The sequence below is a fragment of the Thunnus albacares genome, chromosome 14 (genome assembly GCF_914725855.1).
Source record: "Thunnus albacares chromosome 14, fThuAlb1.1, whole genome shotgun sequence".
Classification (NCBI taxonomy): Eukaryota; Metazoa; Chordata; class Actinopteri; order Scombriformes; family Scombridae; genus Thunnus; species Thunnus albacares.
The window spans coordinates 29,318,142-29,341,650 of NC_058119.1; the positions used below are offsets into that span (position 1 = coordinate 29,318,142).

The following is a 23,509-nucleotide window of genomic DNA, read 5'->3' on the forward strand; positions in this document are numbered from 1 at the left end:
AGAAACACTCGGGAGGTTCTTTATGTTCTTGTTGATGATCTGTACATGACAGCACGTTCTGTCCCGCCCCCCCCCCCCCCCCGGGGGTCCGAGCGTCACGCCGCGTTTCCTCCCGTCATCTGGCTTCCTCGTGGCTCGACCCCTCAGGGCCGCCCCGCCAACGAACCAAACGCACCATTCATCTCACTACAGCTCAGTCAGAGCCGCTGACATTAAGACATGAGCTCCTCTTCTGGAAGCTTTTTGATCGTCTTCGTTTTCATACGTTATTTCACTTATTGTCCTTCGTTGTTGTTGTTGTTGTTGTTGTTGTTGTGTGAAGACTAAAAGAATAAAACTAATCCCAGCTGACTCCTCGGGGGGGACGAAACACTTCCTGAAACAGTTCACTTTATTTACAGGGTGAAAAGTATCCCATCAGTGCAGAGCTGGTGGTGCGTTCAAGGCTCAAACTTGTGTCGCTGCAGTGGTGAATTTCACACCAACACGCCACCACCGCCGCCACCGCCACCGCCGCCTCACCCTCCGTCCGGGCCACACAAAGACATTCCTGTGAGGTCAAAACACCAGGAACAACAGGGGGGGGGGGGGGGGCACGACCACCGCCATGTTGGAGGGACAGAAAGGTCTGATTCCTCAGCTGTGTTTTCCTGTTTTTACTTCTTTAAATATGTTTAATATGTCTGACGATGACAGATAAGCTTTATTAAATACATCTGACTGTATAAAATGTGTAAAATATTCCAGTTTTTTAAGTTATTAGTTTATAATGAATCTGCATTTGTTTAATTTCCCTTTGTGGGATCAATAAGGTTTATCTGATCTGATATATGTCAAATGTTATAAAAGGAAGAAAAACAAGAGGATGAAGAGTAGAATCCATACAAAATGTAATAAGAATGATAATAAAAGAGAAAAAGAAACTGAATAAAAGACAAAGAGAAGAAAGAAAAAGAAGAGAGAAGCTTCTTCACTTTCACTTTCCTTCTTTTCACTGTTTTTAAAACCACACACATTCACAAATATATTAAAAAAACACACACACACACACACACACACCAACATTCCCTGCATTCCACCATCTGGTCCTCTGAACAGGAAGTGACACACATACACCACCACCGCTCCCCCCGTGTGTGTGTGTGTGTGTGTGTGTGTGTGTGTGTGTGTGTGTGTGTGTGTGTGTGTGTGTGTAACCTGGACCGTTCCTGGTTTTAATTACCGAGCGGCTACGTGAGTCGTCGTCGCTTTAAAATCTTTCGGTTCACATTTATTTTCACATCATCTGCCGGTTTAATCCGTTAAAGACAAAAACAATAACTGTTGATATTTAATAAAGTCTCACATCCTGCAACCGACAACTGACTCCAAAAACACCAGTTTTCCACCTCAGCGTGTTTCTCAGTGTGAAATCTGACCATCAGCTCACAGCAGAGACTAGAAACTGGCTTTTCAGTTCATCGATTCATCATTTAGATGAGAAAATGTCACAAGTTATAAGAGCTCAATGTGACTTCTTCAAATTTCTTCTTTGAATATTTAAAAAAAGTTCAGTTTACATTGATATAAAACAGAAATTCTGGCATTTTTCTTTGATAAACTGAAATCAGGACCTATCTGGTGATAAATCCAGGTTTTTATTGGTAGCAGGATTCGTCCTGCTGAGGAGCGAGACTCCTTTTTGTCCTCTCATCAGTTATTCTGAGCTGCTCTGAGGACAGAAAGCGAAGCAATTTACCAGAATCACTCAGGGCCGCAGCCGAGGTCCTGACAGGTCGATGCCACATTCAAACACTGTCGGGACAGATTCTCCTCCTCCTCCTCTTCCTCCTCCTCCTCTTCCTCCGGCATTCAGCGTGATCATAACGTCAGTTTCTCTATATTTAGTCTGTTCTTTATGTCAACGTCGGGTGCAAACAAGACTAAACACGACACGAGATTACTGAGGAGAAATAAATAAACACTTACAGACGCCATGTTTCTTTAAGCTGCTGCAGTTTTATTTGTCATAAAGTCAATGAACCCAACACACACACACACACACACACACACACACACACACACACACACACTCACACACACACACACACACACACACACACACACAGTCCTTCTGTCTCTGCCTGCACTGTAAGCAGATCTGCCTGCGTTTCCATGGAGACCGGTGGTTTTGTGTTTCCCAGGATATCATATGGAGGAGGCGTAACACACATGGCTTCGACTACACACACACACACACACACACACACACACACACACACACACACACACACACACACACACACACACACACACACAGCAGCACTTGAGGTCTCAGCATCAGTTTTCAGACGTCGCAGGTGAAGTGATGATGAAGGTCTGAATGATTGACAGCAGCTGATGATGATGAATCCTTCTGATCGTGATCAATATCAGTAAAACATCTAATGATTGTTTTATCCAACTAACAGTCTAAAGATAATCAGTTTATAATGATATAAAACTAACAGATGTTTGGCTTTATTAAAAACTTATTGTATGTTAAGTTTCTGTCGTTTGGCTAATTGATGAATCAATTATCTTCAGCTCAAGTCGATATTTGTACATTTGAATGTTTTCTTTATAAAAAAAACTGACAACGAGGTTATGATAAAAACAGAACTAATAATACACAATGATAACAGCAACGAGTCTGATATTTCAATATAACTGTTGATATGAGTCGTATTTACATCTCTGCTGCTGCGTCACAGTCGCGGTTCAGTGAACCTGCGTCCTATCAGGATTCAGAGTTGCTCTCCTGTGTGTGTGCGCGCGCGTGTGTGTGTGTGCCAAATAATGTTTCACCTTCACACACTCTGACGTCGCCTCTCACTCTATGCGGTTAAACGCTGCGGCGTGGAGGTCAGCTGACGTAAAGGAGAGCAGAGCTGCAGCACTCGCAGGCTGACGTCCACAAAACAGCAGCAGAACTGAAGAACGGATCCACATCTGATCAGATTGATTTTAGCTGATATTGATCTTTGGGGTCATTATTACTTCTATAACTGCAGATATGACTGAAACCACTGATTAAAACTACGACTTCTACCGACTCAGAGCACTCTGGTGATCTGGTGTTCAGCTCATTCACAGCAAAAAACACAAAGACTATTTGTAATCAAAGAGGAAGGACGACACACACACACACACACACACACACACACACACACACACACACACACACACTCAGCCTGTATCAAATACAGCACTAATTCAATGTCATCACCCTCCAACATCCTTCAGCCTGCTGAGCTCAGCATGAACAGGAAGAGGCTGCGAGGATGAGAAGAAGAAGAAGAAGAAGAAGAAGAAGAAGCTCAAGCTGCACATTCACACTAAACTGGCTACATGTAAAAATCCCTGAAACCAGGAGAGGAAGTATATTCATGATGACTTTAGTTTTCTCAAGTTTGTTTTAGATTTCAGTCAAATGCATATAAAATGATGCTCACATGACTCAACTATAATTGCGCAACAATGAAGAAAACTCTTATTTCTGAAACTTAAATACACGTCTGGTGTTTTTCTAAATTGTTCTTCTTGCCAACAAATCTCATGTTTGGATCCAAACCAACAATGAACTGATCTACTAACAAGTATTGTGTGTGTATCTACAGCCTGATTTATCTTATTCCTCTGTTGTTGCTCCAAAAACTATTATAAACACGTCAGTGAGTCACATCACTGCACTGGGTGACATGTTCCTTCATCATGAAGAGTTTGGTCATGTTAGTATGTTTTAGAAACGGCTCCAAAGACTAATAACAGCATCATGTTTTCAGTCTCCAGAGAGTAGTTCTGTGTAAGGCAGATGCTACTGAGCAATGTGCAGAAACAGTTCTGTTCACAGTTTCACCAGCTTGTTGTGCTACATATTAAAACATCTTACATTATAAATTTCCCAAAGAACTTCAGTAAAAGTCCAGAGGTTGTGATGTTTAGCACGAGTGAAACTGTGAACAGAACTGTTTCTGCACATTGCTCAGTAGCCTCCTGACACAGAACTACTCTCCAGAGACTGAAAACATGATGCTGTTATTAGTCTTTGGAGCCGTTTCTAAACATACTAACGTGACCAAACTCTTCATAATGAAGGAACATGTCGCCCAGTGCAGCGGTGTGACTCACTGACGTGTTTTTAATAGTTTTTGGACAATAACGGAGGAATAAATAAGATATATCAGGCTTTGAATACACACACAATACTTGTTAGTAGATCAGTTCATTGTTGGTTTGGAGATTTGTTGACCAGAATGATCCTTTAATGTAAGTTTACATGCTAATAGTTTCATACGTCTACTTAAAAAAGATGAATTAACTGCAGAACTTAAGTGCCATTTTATATATATGATTATTTTATTTAGTAATTTAACAAGACTGTTAAACACAAACACACACACACACACACACACACACACACACACACACTCTCACCATCAGACTCCTCCTGCATATTTAACACTGGTGTGAATTATTTAGTGAAGTGGGACACTACTGAAGCAGTCGGCCATCAGGGTAAAAACAGCAGGAGGAGAGAGGTAGAGTTACAGTAACACACACACACACACACACACACACACACACACACACACACACACACACCTCACTAATGCATGTGAGCAATAATCAAGCTCTACTTTGTTGAAATAAGAATAGTTTCTGACATTTTGTTGTTATTTTAGTTCAGTAAATGACTAATAAATATATGTTTGATCAATTAATTAATATATTACAATAAATATTAATACATTTAATATTAGTTTTGTCCGTCATAAGCAGCACTAATGTACAACAACACTATCTATAAAATAAAATACTGTAAAATATCTAAAACATCATCAGAGTGTCACATGTCTGAATATTTGCTCCTGATTGGCCGAGGCAGGCACCTCATCTTAACGAGGAGCAACCTGTTTACTCTTTCATTAATTCATTGATTGATTGTTTTCAAACCTCAAATCTAATGAGGTCATTAAATAAAAACACATTTTCAAATATTAACAGTAGAGAGCGATGATGTCAGGTGACAGCTGTGACAGAGGAGATCCGTTTATCTTTCCCCTCGTTAACACCTGTCCCTGTGAAGCTCGTTAATGAGCCTCGTTAATGAGCTCCAGATTATCAGCAGGTGTGTGAGAGCCGAAGCTTCCTACAAGACTTCCCGACTTTATTCTTCATCGTACTGCTGATCGTCTGCAGAGGGAAACGTTTGCAGGTTTACACGTTGACACTGAGAGACGACGTCGTCCTCTGTGTTGACACGACCGCCGCCGCCACATGGGTCATGAAACCATTCAAACGCCCACAAAAACAAACAACAACAAACATGGATCTGATTGATCTCTTGGCCCCGTTTATCAGACGTAGTTCATCTAATCCAGACTTACACGATGTTAGCCGGATAACATGATCCTGTTAATTCTCATCAACCCTCCAAAAGCTCAAAATCAAAGTCAGCGAGCTGTAAAAGAGAAGAAGAACAACTCCATCCATCCTCTCATCCTCTCATCCCTCCATCCATCCTTTCATCCCTCCATCCATCCTCTCATCCCTCCATCCTCTCATCCCTCCATCCATCCTTTCATCCTCTCATCCCTCCATCCATCCTCTCATCCTCTCATCCTCTCATCCATCCTCTCATCCCTCCATCCCTCCTCTCATCCCTCCATCCATCCATCCATCCTCTCATCCTCTCATCCATCCTCTCATCCCTCCATCCCTCCTCTCATCCCTCCATCCATCCTTTCATCCTCTCATCCTCTCATCCCTCCATCCATCCTCTCATCCTCTCATCCGTCGTCCTACCTGCGAGGGCTTTGATGCGCGAGCGTTCGAACAGTCGAGCCGAGCTGTTCTCGTTGTCCCAGTCGTCGGCGTCCCAGCGGTTGTTGACGCCGTCGCTGTACTGCTGCTGGATCTCCATGTGGTCGTACTCCGCCGCTACCGACGTCATCTTGACCTCGATGCGACTCCGCCCCAGCCGCCGCCGCCTCCTCCGCCGCCGCCGCTGCCGCCGCCTCCGAGTCCTTCCACCTGCTGCCCGCTGTCGTTAGCGACGGGACCACCCCTCAAACGCTCACTTACACACACACACGCACGCACGCACACACACTCAGACCGGCTCTGACTGGCAGGCCGAGAGGCTCTTTCACTTCCTGCGGAGATCAAACAGAGAAACACAGAACGAAGAAGATGAGCAGGAGGAAGATGAAGCACATTCTTTCTGTTTAGCATTTTAAATAGATTTAACTGAAACATTATGTTACACAAATGATGATGATGATTTTTCAACTCTTATGTGGTGAAACGTAACTAAAACACAGTTTTGAGGTTCTTGTACTTGATTATTTCCATTTTATGCCACTTTGTACTTCAACTCTACTACATTTCAGAGGGAAATATTGTACTTTTTACTGCACTTCATTTATCTCACAGCTAGTTTTGACACTTCTCTCAAATCTCTCAGTGCTTCTTCCACCACTGCTTTTTACACTCATTTCTATAAAGCATCTTTAAGTATTTTAACGTTTAACCCAAATGAAACCTGTATATAAACAGATTTAACCATATAATCTGTATATAAACAGGTTTAATAACTGGAGCAGCTCTTCACTGACAGTCCGAAGCAGTAAAACTCTGTTCAAAGTCAAACTGAAGAGAAATGATGTGAAACGACTGAACTATGAAGTGATGAAGTGTGTCAGACAGCAGCAGCAGCAGCAGCAGCCTGCTCTGTTCTGTTCTGAGCGTCATGTGACCGTGACTCTGCTCTCTGATTGGCTGCAGGTTGTTACAGCATCCTCCTGAGCTGCTGAACGTCTCAAAACTGAGAGGAGAGCGCTCCCGTCTGGTCACAACGTGTTACTACAAGGTGTGAGCAACAATAACACACACACACACACACACACACACACACACACACACATACACACTACTCAGAGCTGTGAGGCTTTCACTGCTGATTGATTAATTATGGTTGCAGCTCTATTATCATGTATGGAAAGTAAAGCGTTCAATCATCATGTTTGAGAAGCTGAAACTTGCTGATGTTTTGGCTTTTTTGCTTCAAAAATGAGTAAAATAATAAGTCAAGCAAAACAGCTGCTGATACATTTTCTGCTGATGAATCGTTATATTGTTAATTGATGAATTGTTGCAGTTGTAGTTTAATTAAACTGTTCAGGGATCAGTTGGACTTGTTGAAACTGCAGCCTGGTGTTTGTTTTTATTGACCTTTTTTATTAAAAGCTGATTGTTGAGTCTGAACAACCGGAGCAGATAAACAGAACAGCACAGAGTCAGCAGCACGACTCAGCAGAACCCGTCTGTTTGGATCCTGCAGTTCAGCAAACAGCAACTGTGACTCGGCACAAAAACCACAACAGCAGCTCAGAGACGGTAAACAGACGGACGGACGGACGTCAGGTCAGCTGACGACCCTCAGACGTCTTTCAGGTTCATCACTGAACATGAAATCCCTTCACAAAGTCTGAAACAGTTTGTCGTCATCTTATAATAAATAAGAGTAACAAGTAACAAGAGCAAAACTGCAACGATTAGTCAATTAATCAATTAGTTGCCAAGTGTTAAATTAATCAGCAACAACTTTTTGAGTCATTTTTTGCCCAAATTCTCTGGTTGCAGATTCTTAAATGTGAATATTTTCTGGCTTCTTTATTCCTCTAATCTGTTAATTATAATCTCGATTAACTGATTAGTTGTTTGAGCCATAAAAAGGTCAGAAAATGGTGAAAAATGTTGAAAAATGTCGTCCTAAAATGTCATCAGTTTACTGTCATAATCAATAATAATAATAATAATAATAATAATGTTGCAGCTCTAATTCAAGTGAAATGTGTGAGTCCAGTATCCAGTTCTTATAAAACTAATGAGTCATTTCATTATAGATTTAGAGCTGCAACGATGAGTCAATTAATCAATAAGTCAATAGAAAGCAACTATTCTGATAACTGATGAATCATTTTAAGAAGAAGAAGAAGAAGTTCTGATTCCAGCTTCTTAAATGTGAATATTTTCAGGTTTATGTGTCTGTATGATTTCACTTTTCTACTGTATTTCATAAGGAAACTTCTTGTTAAGTGTTACAGAGGAACAGAAACAGAAAGCATCCTGACTGGAAACATCATAAACCAACATCAGATGTGTTCGACGCCATACAGGAAGCTCTGCGGCGAGGGATTCAAACCGTCCAGAACAACATCATCATCATCATCATCATCATCATCATCATCTAGCGAGCATCAGTGATATCAGTGAGGTGACAGAACAGAGCAGCTTCTGTTCTCTGCACTCCAACATAAAATAAATAGTTTTATTTCTACAGCTTATTATTTATTAATACATTTATATAATCTGTGTTATTGTGAGTAGCATTAAAACTACATGTTGTTACACAATCTTGATAATAAATGACTCTTGAATCTACAGGTGGCTGGAATGATGCAGCAAAAGGCAGAGGAGAAGAAGAAGAAGAAGAAGAAGAAGAAGAAGAAGAAGAAGAAGAAGAAGAAGAAGAAGAAGAAGAAGAAGAAGAAGAAGAAGAAGAAGAAGAAGAAGAAGAAGAAGAAGAAGAAGAAGAAGAAGAAGAAGAAGAAGAAGAAGAAGAAGAAGAAGAAGAGGAAGACTTCGGCTCTGCAGATGTTTTATGAGGAAGAAAATTCATCCGACACGTTTGTCAGACACACGATGAGTCTCGGTGAGAAACAAAACACACTTTTGTTTGTTGTTTACAAGAAAAAAAAACAACACTGAAGAGTCTCTCTGCCTGGAATTGTTTCTGCATCGCATCACCGTGTTTCCTCTGGCGCCGCCCACTGACGTTTACCTCCACCAATCAGATTATTCTGCAGAGCCGAAACTCTGATACACACTGATACTGTGTGTGTGTGTGTGTGTGTGTGTGTGTGTGTGTGTGTGTGTGTGTGTGTGTGTGCTGCCACCCACTTGCAGCTCAACAACCAGTCAGGCTGAAGCAGCTTGTGTTGCTACGCTAAAAATACGCTGCCACTGGGACCCTGACAGTGTGTGTGTGTGTGTGTGTGTGTGTGTGTGTGTGTGTGTATGTGTGTGTTGCCGGAGTGAAGCTAACACAATGTGCACTCATGCAGAAACGATATAAAGCACACACACACACACACACACACGCCAGCCACGGAGTCATGACAACACACACAGAGTTTTAGAAAGTGTGTCACTGCAGGACAGCGAGACGAGCGAGGAGGGCGAGAGAGATTCAACACCAACACAGCCAGAGGAGAGAGAGAGAGAGAGAGAGAGAGAGAGAGAGAAAGGAAGAGAGAGAGAGACAGAGAGAGAAAGGAAGAGAGAGAGAGAAAGAGAGAGAGAAAGGAAGAGAGAGAGAGACAGAGAGAGAGAGAGAGAGACAGAGAGAGAAAGGAATAGAGAGAGAGAGGAAGAGTGAGAGAGAGAGAAAGGAAGAGAGAGAGAAAGAGGAAGAGTGAGAGAGACAGAGAGAGAAAGGAAGAGAGAGAGAGAGAGAGGAAGAGAGAGAGAGACAGAGAGAGAAAGGAAGAGAGAGAGAGAGAGAGAGGAAGAGTGAGTGAGAGAGAGAGAGAGAGAGAGGTAGAGAGAGAGAGAGAGAGAGAGAGAGAGAGAAAGGAAGAGTGAGAGAGAGAGAGAGAAAGGAAGAGAGAGAGAGAGAGAGAGAAAGGAAGGGTGAGAGAGAGAGAAAGGAAGAGTGAGAGAGAGAGAGAGAGAGAGAGAGAGAGAGAGAGAGAAAGGAAGAGTGAGAGAGAGAGAGAGAGAGAGAGAGAGAGAGAAAGGAAGAGTGAGAGAGAGAGAAAGGAAGAGTGAGAGAGAGAGAGAGACAGAGACAGAGAGAGAAAGGAAGAGTGAGAGAGAGAGAGAGAGAGAGAGAGGGGGAGAGGGAGAAAGATAGAGAGAGTGAGAGAGAGAGAGAGAGAGGAAGGTTTTCAGTTCTTTCCTGCATCACAATATGTTTTCTATTAGAGCTGCAGCTATTGTCGTTATCAGTTCATCGATCATTTTAATAATTAATCAGTTAATCGTTTCATCTATAAAAATGTCCTTTATAATATGAAATCTATGAATAAGATGCAGAAACAGAGAAAAAAAAAAGCAGCAAACTGTCAGTTTTTATGATGCTTTTGCTCGTTAAAATGATGATAAATTAACAACATGCTAACAAACATCTGTCTGCTTCCACATCTGGAACAAACATGATCAACAGCTTCAACTTTTCATTTATCTCATGAACAAAATGTGCTTTTAATTCTATAAAACAGATTAAAAAACTGCTTCTTGGTTCCTCACAACTTTTATTTTTCTGACATTTATTCTTCTGTTAGTGTTTAGTGTTTAGTTAGTGTTTCATTTATTTTATTCTGACTTACATGCATCATATCAGCACTTTTCATCATGTTCTTGTTATTTAGACCTGAACTGAACTGATTGTTTGCTGTTTGATGTGTTCGGTGGATTTTAATCTTTAATCTTTCATCATTTTCAGGCAAAAATACCAAATATTCTCTGGTTCCTGCTTCTCATATGTGACAAATTTCACTTTTTCTTTGTTATCTGTGTGAACTGAACATCTGAAGGTTTTGAACAAACTGAAGACGCCTCAGTGAATGTACAGTGAATGTAACATTTCATAGACTAAACGATTCATTGATTAATGAGGAAAATAATCAGCTGATTAATTGAAAATAATTGTTTGTTGCAGCCCAAAGTGGGTTTATGAGAAAACAGCTGCCTGATGCTGCTGCAGGAACCAAAACTAGCTAAACGAGGCTAAACGGCTGCAGCAGAGTCTGAACGTACAGACGCTCTGACACAGATGCAGCAGTTTGAGACGACCTGAAAGTAATGATGTCATCCACAGACGAAGGGGCGAGAGAGCATGGATTGAGAAGGGACAGGAGGAGAGAGAGAGAGAGAGAGAGAGAGAGAGAGAGAGAGAGAGAGACAAATGACCAGTTACTCTGTCAGTGTGGTACAAGCCAGAAGATCTGTGACTCCTCAGGAGGATATTTATAGCCGGAGAGAGAGAGAGAGAGAGATAGAGAGAGAGAGAGAGAGAGAGAGAGAGAGAGAGAGAGAGAGAGAGAGAGAGAGAGAGAGATAAGACAGTAATGATTCTGGCTGAGGACAGGAAGGACAGAAATAGAGAGAGAGATATGACAAGATGACAGATGGACATGTAAAGAAGAGAAAGCAAATATAAAACTAAATCTGGATTTATAATCCGAGCTACGACGACGGCAGCAGTGATGGTTTATTTTCTCCTGCAAACGTCTGATAGAAGAGGAGATCATGTTGAGAAAGACTCGTCTTCTTCTTTTCATAAACACACATCTAATAAACCCTCATCACACTGCAGACGTCTGTTCACCACTGTATGAATTAACGAATGATCGATTAGTGAATAAAAATGTCAAAAAATGTTCTATACTCAGTTTATTATCACTGAAGACTTAAGAAACTAGAAAATCTTCATTAGTTTTATATTAATTTAAGAGGTTGGAAACAGAGAATTTAGACTTTTTTTTCTTATAAAATGACTAAAAAGGATCAAAATAGCTGCCGATCAATTTTCTGTCCATCAACTAATCGATAAATCGACTAATTGTTGCAGCTCTACTTTAATATATAACGTCCAGTGATTTAATATTTCACTTCCATAACGTTTAGTGACTCACAAGAGGTCGTTGACACTAGAGCCTACATTTCCCATAATGCAACCTGACTGGGTCTTTTTCATTCTGTTAAAAAAAACACCCACATCCAGCTCTGACAAACATAAAGCAGCAGCACATTCTGTTTGCTTTTTTATTTCTTTCTCAAACATCTTTTCCACCATCAGATGAGATGAGATTTTTTTTTCCACCTCCTCCTCTTCCTCTCTGTCTCTCGCCCACGTCCTTCCTCCCACGTCTCTCACCTCCCAGCATCCTCCGCTACAATCAGCTCCGCCAGCGCTCTCTCTCTCTCTGATGTCGAGTGCTACGTCTCTCTCTCCGTTTCCTGTTTCTCTCATTCTGTCACTCACAGTTTATTAAGTTTATTTGTTTATATGTATTTGGTTTTATTGCTGTAATAATCAGAAATAAGGTGATAATTATTGTTTATTGTCTATTAGTATCATCATGTTGTTCAATAATAAGACTGTTGGTCCAAATACTGGATGGATTAACATGAAATCCAGTAGAAATATTCATAATTCAAGTTTTACAAACACACAGAAGAAGATAAAATTAATAAAAATGATTTTTTTTATGCTGCTTACAAGTATTTAAACAATAAATATCAACAGTTACTTTAAGGAGGAAATCTCAGAAACATTCAACCCTTATTTTCTGTAGTAAATGATCTTTTCTTTCTCTTTTTTCTCAAGACGGGCATTATTAAGTCAAAACCACACATCTCCATGGCGACCGCTGTCCCACCATGCATTGTGGCGGAGCCCGCTCGTCAAGCTGCCGACAGCGGCACAAAAGAAGAAGAAGAAAAAGACTCCCGGCTGGAGCTTCTGAGAGAAGAAAAAAAAAAACTTTTTTTTTTACAGACGCCGAAGCAAAAAAGGACAGAGACGAGTTTACAGCGAGGACGCTCGAAGAGATGCGTCAGCACGAAGCCGAGATATAAACACTGAACATCTGGAGGAAGAGACAGAAATAAACAAATCCACCTGTTAAATGTTCTGCGGTCATGAGTCGACCAATTAAACGCCTTAGTCATCAACTTTCTCCTGAAACTTTGCTCCAAATGAGAGTAAAGTTTGTTGTAAAGTTGCTTTTTATGTAAATTTAAGCTACTACAATGAAAACAAGCTACAAACTGTCACGTAACTGGAATAAAAAGGAGAAAAACAACAACGTTCTTATATTTACAGTCTTAGTTTTGTATTTATTAGCTGAGCTGAGGATGATCAATATCAATAAAACCATATAAAAAATACTTAACTACAAGTTAAAAGTCCTGAATTCTACATGAAATCAACTCAAATACAGTTCAGCTGAAGGACGAAAAGATGAGGAAAGAAAACAAAGACAAGAATGAGTTGGAAAAAAGAATAAAAGGAAAGATGCATTAAATCCATCAGCTGATCATTGACGTGTGTGAACAACAAACAGAGTAAAACTAAAGAGAACTACAGTAGAAATGTCTCAGAACGGTTAAACCCTGCGTACAGTAACGTCACCTCGGCGCTGAGGAGAACAGAGCTGAAGGAGACGGATTCAATTACTTCACAGTTCTACAAATAACTTGAAAATCCAATTTGGAAAACTGTATTAAATAAAGACATGAAAGCAAAGCAGCAGGATGTTCAGTCAGTGAAGGAGATGGACGGACGTGCAGATGGGATGAGCCTTCAGTTCTCTGTATTTTTAGCGATCTTTACAATGTGATTCAAGTATCAATTGTTCACCATGGCAACTGAAACCGTTGCAGAGCGCCGAGTGGCGTTTTAAAACTCCCACACAGGCCGCAGCTCTCACCTCGACCTCTCCGTTCACCGTACAACAGACGCTTCACCACAGCCTCTCTGCTTCTGAAATGTCAGGATGAAATCAAACAGACTCGTCCTCAGGTGGATTTACGCTGATTAAAAAACACCTGAGATTCATTTTCAGAACAAAAACGCAAACATAAAAGATTCAAATCAACTTAAATATATCAGAAAATACTGAACTGTAACCAAGAGGAACATTCTTACTGTAAATGAAACTTCCTGTTAAAGTAATATTTATTTACCTGCAACCAGGAAGTTCTGACATTTACAGTAATCAATCAAACCTGGTGCTGATTACTAATCACTAACCAACACATCACTATTTCCTTCAAACCACTTCATATTTTTATTAAAGTCCATTTATTTAGAGCTGCAATGATCAGTCCATTTATCAATGAGTTCATTTAACTATTAAATTAATCACCAACTATTTTGATAATCAATTAAATCAAAGAAAAAAAAGCTCAATTCTCTGATTCCAGCTTCTCAAATGTGAATATTTTCTGGTTTCTTTAGTCCTTTATGATAATAAACTGAATATTTTTGAGTTGTGGACAAAATAAAACATTATGTTGGGAAACACTGATCAACATTTTATAGACCAAACGACTCTATATCGATCAATCTGCCAATTATTTTCTCGATAAATCAATAAATCGTTTATCACAGCATCCTAGATCCCAAAGTGACGTCATTAAAAGTCTTGTTTTGTTCACTTAACAGTTCAAAACTAATAACGTCAGACCTTTTTTGGGGCATTTGTGGTTAAAAATATATATTTGGTTAAAAAAAAGACTAAAGCAATTAATTAACAGTTGATTGATTGATCAATTAATCGACTAATTGCTGCAGCTCTGAGTACATCTATGATTTAAACCTACAGAACAATAAAACACACAATTCTTCCCAAGTTCACTTCAACCTTAACTAGAGTGTACTTCACACACACACACAGGTGTATAATATATATTTAGGACATGTGTGTGTGTGTGTGTGTGTGTGTGTGTGTGTGTGTGTGTGTGTGTGTGTGCGCGTGTTGGATGAGGAAGTCATCCATCACGTTCTCCTCTCTGCAGTCTTAAATAGGCCACACAGAACCATGTAGGGCAGCAGCAGTTATCTGACCCGACACCATCCGACTCAAACAGCATCAGACACAGAGGCTCAACGTCAGTGGGCAGCAGCTCAAGACGCAGCCGTCCAACGCCGGCGGCAGAGTGTGTGTGTGTGTGTGTGTGTGTGTGTGTGTGTGTGTGTGTGTGTGTGTGTGTGTGTGTGTGCAGGTCTGAAGAGGCGAGAACAGGAAGTAACACAAAAAAGAAAGAGCAGATACCGAAACTGCTTTTTCTGTCTTTTCTGTCGCAGTGCAGATGTTAACTCTCGAGTTTTTGTCATGAAAACGTTTCTGCAACATGAGTCAGAACAGCATCGATACTTCTGAAAATAATCATCTAAAGTGTAGAACATGCACATCTTTACGTTAACCTGATGGCAACTAAACACGTCGCTGTCATTTCTGAGTAAATGTCACTTTTATGTAAGAATGAAACGTTTCTGTAACACTCGGAACGAGACAGAAGTCCTACAGACCAGCAGACAGCAGCACCAGATCAAACATGTCTGACTGGAATAAACTCGTCACTCTGATGCTCAAAGAAAGATTAAATCACTTTATGAAAGAAACAGTTTGAAGTTATTGAGGAGATTTTATGCAAAAGAGGTCAAACAACCACAATAATAATCTGAGCAACACTCTCAAAGTCTTTTAAGTACAAGCTTTTATCTTTGATTGTTCACACAGTGTTTCTTCCAAGTGCTATCACTTCATTTGAAATTCAAACTTTCATTCCAACATAAGGGGGAAATTAAATATTTGAACTGTAATGACTTGTTCCAATAGAAAATCTAGTCACAGTCACAGTAAATTATATAAGACACATTACATTATGTTGGTTGTGTTCGAATTAATTTGAACAAATTGCTTTTTAGTTTAAATTTGTTGGACAAACCTATTTGTCACTGAGCTGCAGTTAAAGGAGCTAAAAAGCTGCATCTTGACTTCCACTAACAGCCAGTATGAACAGGATGAATAATTATTATGATTATTAATAATCACTTGATTATTGACAGACATGACTGTCCTTTAACAGTCTATCTTACTGGCTCTTCCTCTTTGTCAGGTTGCAACTGCTCCCTGTTTGGACCAATCACATCGTCCCGGTCTTGTCAGCAAACATCGGTGACATCATGTTAGCCGTGTTAGCGACAGTCAGGTTAATAACCACACTGTGAGCCTGCTGTGGTTTGGAAAACTCTCTAAACACTAAGAACTACGACACCTTTGACCTTCGGTCTTCAGCGTGAGCGGCAGGTTTGTCTTAGTTAGTTTTTCCTTTCTCCTGTTTGAAATCCTGCGTGCTGACAGCGGTTGTTAACATGACAGACAGACGCGTTTATCTTCCTGCATCTGCTTTGTTATGAGAAAGACAAACCGACACATGATCAGCGTCTGTGGGCGAATCACAAAGAGACAAAAGAGTCGCTTCCTGTGTAATTATGACGGAGCCGCAGCAGCAGGAAGATTTACATTTACACACTTCAGCTGACGGCTGCTGTACATCAGTGGAGGAAATATACTAAATCTTTTACTGAAGTAACATCAGAAACACTCCAGGACAAACTTAAACCCTGTTCTGTCTTGTTTTTTCACTTTTTGGTCACTAAAAGTAAGGGGAAAAAAAGCCAAATCTCTTTTACAGCAAATATTAAACAACATAAATATGAAACAGAAGCTGAAATACTCCCAGCAAACCGTCTCTGACAGTGTAATAAGGTCTGCAGGACAGTTAACTTCTCTGCTTGGTTTAATTAGGTTATCAGAGGTTAACTGGTAATACGGTTAGCGGTTGCTATGGTCACGCTGATCAATCAATGGACAAATGGACCAACAACAGACGAGAAATGCCCCCGAGCTCTCTCCTCTTGTCAGAAAGCTGCACTGTGTTTGTTTCTCATCTATGAGAGAAAAGTAGAAAAAAAAAACAACGTAAAAGTCTTTGAAATTTAAAATGTGTCTTTAACATTTTTAGATGTTTACAGTCACACACATAAAAGAGCAGATTTAACCTCGTCTGCCTTCTTTAAAACTCTCAGAACCTGCGTGACGAACGTTTTCCAGACACAGTGCTGCTGCCTCTGCTGCAGAACTCACACACGTCTGTCTAACCAGAGGGGTCGAAGGTCAACAGAAGCACGAAGGAGGGTATAAACTAGCTCTAAGATGTTGCAGTGAAAGTATACTGTACCTAACAACACACTAAATTAATACAGAGACATATCTAATCTACAGCTGCAACAATTAATCGATTAGTTGCCAACTATTAAATTAATTGCCAGCTATTTTGATAATTGATTTATTATTTTTAAATCATTTTTTAAAGAAGAAAATTTCCAAATTCTCTGATTCCAGCTTCTTAAATGTGAATATTTTCTGGTTTCTTTAGTCTCTATGACAGTAAACTGAATACTTTTGGACAAATTAAGACATTTGAGGACGTCATCTTGGACTTAAGCACATTTTATGGACCAAACAACTAATCAGTTAATCGAGAAAATATCTGACAGTTTAATCAATATTGAAAATTATTATTAGTTGCAGCATTTCTATTTCTGTGGGGGGAAAAACTGGGAAGAAACTTCTTCTTAGAGCTTTTTAGACCTGAAACAACTTTATAAAGTTTTGCTTTTTTTTGGAGACAGAAAAACTGGTACAAAAATTAAATAATTAAGAAGAAGAAGAAGTAATATGAAGAAGAAAATGGAAAGATTTCCACTGCAGCTTTGAAAACTCTTCTAATCCACTTTTTGCAACAGATATAAAGATTCTGTTTAATACAGCTGCAAATACTCAAGATGGCAAGTAAATATACTTACTAGTAATTATTTTTTAACCTTTATTTATTCAGGGGAGTTTCTCTGAGAGCAGTGCTCTCTTTTTCAGGAACGCCCTGTTCACATTCACACAGTTATTTACCTGGAAGCTTCCCAGTACAACCACAGTCTGATCTGCTGCCACTGAGCAGCTCCACTGCTGGAGTGGTTGGAGTTAAGGGTCAACCGGGCCACTTTACCCACCCAGATTTATTCTGCAGTCACAAGCTCACTTCTTTAACCTTTAGACCACCGCTTATTTATTTGTTAAATATCAGCATGTTTTGAAGTATCCGCAGCTGCAGCAGACAGGAGTCCTGCAGCTGTCTGAGAGTCGGGTCCGTCCTTCCATCAGAGGACAAACAGCGAAGCAGAAACACAATCAACAGCTAGCTGCCTCGTCAATATCAGAGTGACGATACACACTGCACACGCCCACGGCGCCAATCAATCAATCAGGAGAGTCGATAATGACACAGAAATAAAAGTCTGCTCTAGAATCTGATCGTTTGGGTTACAAGACTGGACTGTCAAGATCTTCATGTTACAATAACGTTGTGTGGCTGCTAAACCTGCAACCAATGATTACTTTCATTACAGATTATCTTCTTGATTAATTGATTAATTGTTTCCAATCTCTGGTCCAAGACCAACAATCCAAAACCTAAAGATCACATAATGATCACAAAACAAAGAAAAGCTGCAAATCCTCACAATCCGGATGCTGGAACAAGCAAATATTTGGCATTACTGCTTGAAAAATTACTTAGTTGTTATTCTGATCAGGAATAAATGTGGAAAAGGTTAACACACACTCTCTCACACACACACACACACACACACACACACACACACACACACACACACACACACACACACACACACACACACACACACAAATCTGATACTATCCAGGTCTTAAGCTGGATGAGCTGAAACCATTCAGTCAGTTTCCGGGGCCTCTCTGCTCCGTCATGTGAGAGAATATCCAACACACACACACACACCCACACACACACACACACACACACACACACACACACACACACACACACAATGACAAAGAGTGAGGGAATAAAAGGCTGAAAGCAGAGGAATGTGTCAGCAGTCGGAGGGGATGAGATCATGCTTCCAGAGCTGGCTGGGATGAAGAGAGAGGGCGAGTGAATGAAACAGACAGAGAGAGAGAGAGAAACTGAGACCTAAACCTCCACCTGGTAATAATCTGTATCTAAATATCTTCTCTGGTAAAATAAAAAAAAGAAAAACATGTTACTGCAGGTGTAAATGCAGAAAAACACACTGCAATTAGAGTGAGATCTGATCTTTAGACCACATCTGGAAGTGAACTGACTCACGCTGATATCTCAAGAGGTCTGTCAAAAAGTCAACGGTTGTTCTCTTTTACGACAAACTGCCTCCACAGAGCAACATTTCACCGCAGGTGAGAGTCAACATCAGCGTGTGATTGTGAAAAATGATTTCACACACAATTGACTCTGAATACTGACGTCCTTGTTGGCGTCCTGGTCGGCGTCCTGGTTGGCAAACAGCAGCAGAGTACAAAATATTCAGCAAACAGCTGGACGATTAAAATGACAAACGTCGACAGCAGCAGATCATCAGCTGTCACCAATTAACCTTCATTCTGTGACGGTCTGTGTGTCTGTACTTGACCAAAGACCATTTGTGAGGGAAGAAGCTCCACTCGGTAACACCACCGTAGAACCAGACTGTTTCTGTAGTTCAAGATGTTTATACTGATACATTAAATTTAAACTATTCTCCTAAATGCCAGCTGATATTAATATAATCATTCCTGATGTCATTTTATTACATTGGGTGTGACAGTGATGTTATAGCTGTACTATGAAGTAGTATGAAGAGTTGTTGTTGCCATGGTAACAACTAAACAGTCTGATGTTATCGTTCATGCTGTGATTAAACTCTCACATGGAAACATTTTGTTGTTTACAACTCTCATATCTGTGTGAATAATAAGTTGTATTGAACTAAATCTGTCAGTGCAAGAAGAGATCATTTTTTGAAAATATTATACTTGGTAATTTAATGAGATGTTAAAAACATCTCAAGGGGTTTATTGTACATTCTGAAATAAAAAACAAGTTCATATTTTTACATATGCTTTAGAATAATTATTGTGTCTGGATGATGCTGAGAGAATTTTCACAATATTTACTTTTGGCTGTATCATCCTGCTGATCTCAATATCTCACTTCACTTCCTGTATAAGCCAGAATCCAATCAGCTGTTCCAACATCGGAGGACGTCCAACATGGCCACCACACCCAAAAGCTGTTTTATAACTGCAATCAGTCTCGCAGCTAAATCAGCCTCATACACACACACACAGTTTGCACAGCTATACTTGTTAGGACACTGCACTGACTTCCTTTCATTGTGGACAGCCTCACCCTAACCTTAACTTAACCTTCACCTAACCTCCATTCAACCTTAACCATGACATGAGAAATGACGTTTTGCCTCATTAGGACTGGACTCTGTACATGAACTGTACGTAATTAATTGCTATTGTGTAATGTGTTTTGAGTGTGTGTGTGTGCGTGCTGACAGAACTATCCACCCCCCAGCAGCAGCTCATTGACCTCTGACCTCTGAGTTACTCTCACCTCCCAGTGCAGTCTGGGAAGCGTCGCCCTAATGAGGCATTCTGGGATATGTTAGTTTATGGCTGAACCTCTCTCTGGGGACGGCAGCAGAGTCCATTTTTACACTTGAACAGCTTTTAGGGTTTAAAATGATTATAATGGTGGAAGTATAGTAACAAAAAGAGGGACTTTGGCACTAAAAAGGCTGTAACGTTGAAAGATATCTACTTGATTTGACTCATTTGGACGCTGAAGCTTCATATTAGCTTCAGATAAACTTTTAAGTACATTTTTGCACAGAAGAAGGACTGTGGATTTTGTCCTTCATCACTTCCATTGTAAGTACATTATGAAGGGATCTTCTAATGGTCAGTATGAACAGGAGGAATGATTACAGCAAGAAAAACATCTCAATGTTCATATTGGCTGTTTGAAGACAGTTGATGAAAATTTATGAACCCGCCCTTTAAACTCTCCAAAATCAATATTGGCCAAAAAAAATTGGGTTCTGTGTGTGTTTGGTTGCTTTAGTGATGGATGAAGACTGTTTCTATTATTCTGTTGCTCTTTTATGTTTCTGTCACTTTGATTTTCTATGAGAAGTTTGCAGACGCCTCTCTGTGCACGCTCCTTTGTTTGTTCTCCTCTAAGAGCTTCAAACTAACCTGAGCTGAACCGAGCCAAGACAAACCAAAGCTAAAAGCCCCAGACATGAAACACATACTGATGTCATCTGAGGATTTCATTATCTGCATCGCCAATAAACCTCCATAAATCCACTTAGAAATCGGAGAGAAAAAAAAAAAAGGAGGCTTCAGAATTTGCCTGAGAATCGTCACATTTTTAAGTTTTTACAGTATCAGTATAAATATATATATCTACCAGCAGTCAGATGAGAGCGGCTGCTCGCCATCAATAAGTCATGTGGTCACATTTACTCAGTCAGGCGAGATGTTTTCTTCAGAGCAGAGATTCGACTAAGACAAAGAACCCAGAGAGAACCGGACTGAAAGAAACAGCTAATAACAATCAGTATCTGATGTTCTGTTGTGGTGTAAATACACACAAATGAATGAAGATGAACTGAAAATTAATTATACAGCCGACTGCACATTTTGACTCATCATAGAAACAAAAACAAACAAAATGGATGTAAGATAATAAAAAACTACAGTAACAGTTGATGAAAGAGGACAAAAAAAATTGAAAGTGACAGATATTTACATCTCAAACTCCTTTAAATCTTTAAATTATAATAAAGCTTCAATGTTCTAATTCAAAAACACTATTCTGTCCTATAAGCTATGGAGAAGTGGAGAGAAATTCAAATACATTAAAGAAGAATATCTCAACTTCTCATCTCATTGGACTGGCAGAAAATATTAAGTTTATAGAAGAAAAATCATGAAAATAAAATAAACTTGAACCTGAATGACTGACTTTATGGTAGAGCTGCAATTATTATTTTTATTTGATCTATAAAATGTCAGAAAATAGTAAAAAAATGGTCGTTATAGTTTCCACAGCCCTCAAAGATCTTTAGTTTACTATCACATATGACAAAGAAAATCAGCAAATCATCACATTATAGAAGCTGGAACCAACAAATTTTTGGTATTTTTGCTTAAAAAATGACCAAAATTATTATTTGATTATAAAAATAGTTGCAGATTAATTTTCTGTCAATTGACTAATTGATTAATTGTTGCACCTCTACTTAAATTATGCTTAATCTTCTACTTTCTACTGTCTTTTGTTGATTTGTATGTCTTTAAATGTTATCTTTGCTCTAGCACTAACACAATTACACAACTAATCGATTAGTCAGTGTATAAAAACGTTAACCAATTAATTGTTTTGATCATTTATCAGGAAAAAATGTCAATCATTCTGTATTTGTATCTTCTCCAATATGTTGTTTTTATATAATTGTAAACTGAATATCTTAAAGTTTCAGATTTTCATGAATTAAACTGAAAAAACAATCATAATAATTTTGTTCCTTTCATATATTCCTTTATATTTGATATTTTATCAGTTTGTACAGTCATTTGACAGCATGTACGTATATTTTTTTGTATTTAACAATAACTTTTCAATTTGAAGTGAGTTTTTCGAATTCTTTGTGGATGCAGTGAAGGCAGCAGCAGCAGAGAACATGAAGGCTGCGTTCAGAGTTGTTCAGCGTGTCGAATATTTTTGTGGATCCATATTTCATAACTTCACCATGAATTAATCATCTGCTCATGTTAGTGTGTTCATGGGTGTGTGCTGCATGTTCACACACACACACACACACACACACACACACACACACACACACACAATACAGATTATTTAAGTCCAACACACTGTTTCTGTTAAGACCTTTACCGTTAAAACACACACAAGCAACATACATTCCATCATGTAGATACAGCTCAGGAGGCACTTAGCACTTATCAGGAACACACACACACACACACATACACAAACACACACACACACACACACACTGCCATACCATCTATTAATTATCAATGAGGGTCCTGAGTGCTCTGTGCGTGTATATGTGTCCTTTGTTCAACCAGGAAATGGAGATGTCATAGTGTTGCATCAGCCTCAGACCACTCACACACACACACACATGCACACAGTTAGCTTATGGTGGCCCATAAAACCCAGTGATGACTTCCACTCATGTCTCATAACGCTGCAGTGTGTGTGATGTATCTGAGGACACACACAGACACAAACACGGAGGTGGTGAGGTAGAGCAGAGCTGTGTTTCACGCTGACAGAACAGTCTGAGAGGGAGCGAGGGTAGAAAGAAAAGAGGCAGAACGGATCAGAGGAAGAAAGAAATCAGCAAGTGTTGCGTAACAGTTTTAGTTTTCCACCTGCAGGGACTCATCTGACTCCTCTGTTTAAAATCTCTCCCCATCTGCTACCTGCTGCACTCATATATTTTTATTGCAGTGTTTCCTCTATATGCCTTCACCAGCTGTGCTGCTAAATGATAACCGTCGCTGCTGAAATTTCACTTTGCACATAATAATTACAACGAACACAAACCACACATACTTTCTGTGCTTCGAGCAGCTGACTGGAGCGACTGCAGTGGTGAGGTGACAAATGTCCAACAAGTAAGGCTGCTACAATCAACTTCAATCAAAGATTGAATCAATCAGTTTCCTGAATGACAACCCATTCAACCCTGTGTATGGGTTGATCCATACAGATAGACCCTGTTGTTCATTAAGCAAAATCAAAGTCATTAGGAAGTAGCGCTGTGCACAAAATTCACGGTTCAGTATGTACCACAGTTTTGGGGTCATGGTTCGGTATGTTTTTGGTGCAATGGAAAAGTAAGTAATCATCCAACAATGGCTCACTGGTCAGAACTATTTCTGAAACAGTTCAGTTGTGCTGC

The 23,509-nt window shown here is 39.8% G+C and overlaps 1 protein-coding gene across 1 annotated transcript in view; it reads right to left on the minus strand.

Moving 5' to 3' along the window:
- Positions 1-23,509, minus strand: part of LOC122996587 (spectrin beta chain, non-erythrocytic 1) — a 132,810-nt gene that overhangs the window by 80,911 nt on the left and 28,390 nt on the right. The window contains exon 2 of the mRNA XM_044372108.1: positions 5,827-6,176. Coding sequence (XP_044228043.1) covers positions 5,827-5,974 — 148 coding nt within the window. The 5' untranslated portion in view covers positions 5,975-6,176. The remainder of the gene's footprint in view (positions 1-5,826; positions 6,177-23,509) is intronic.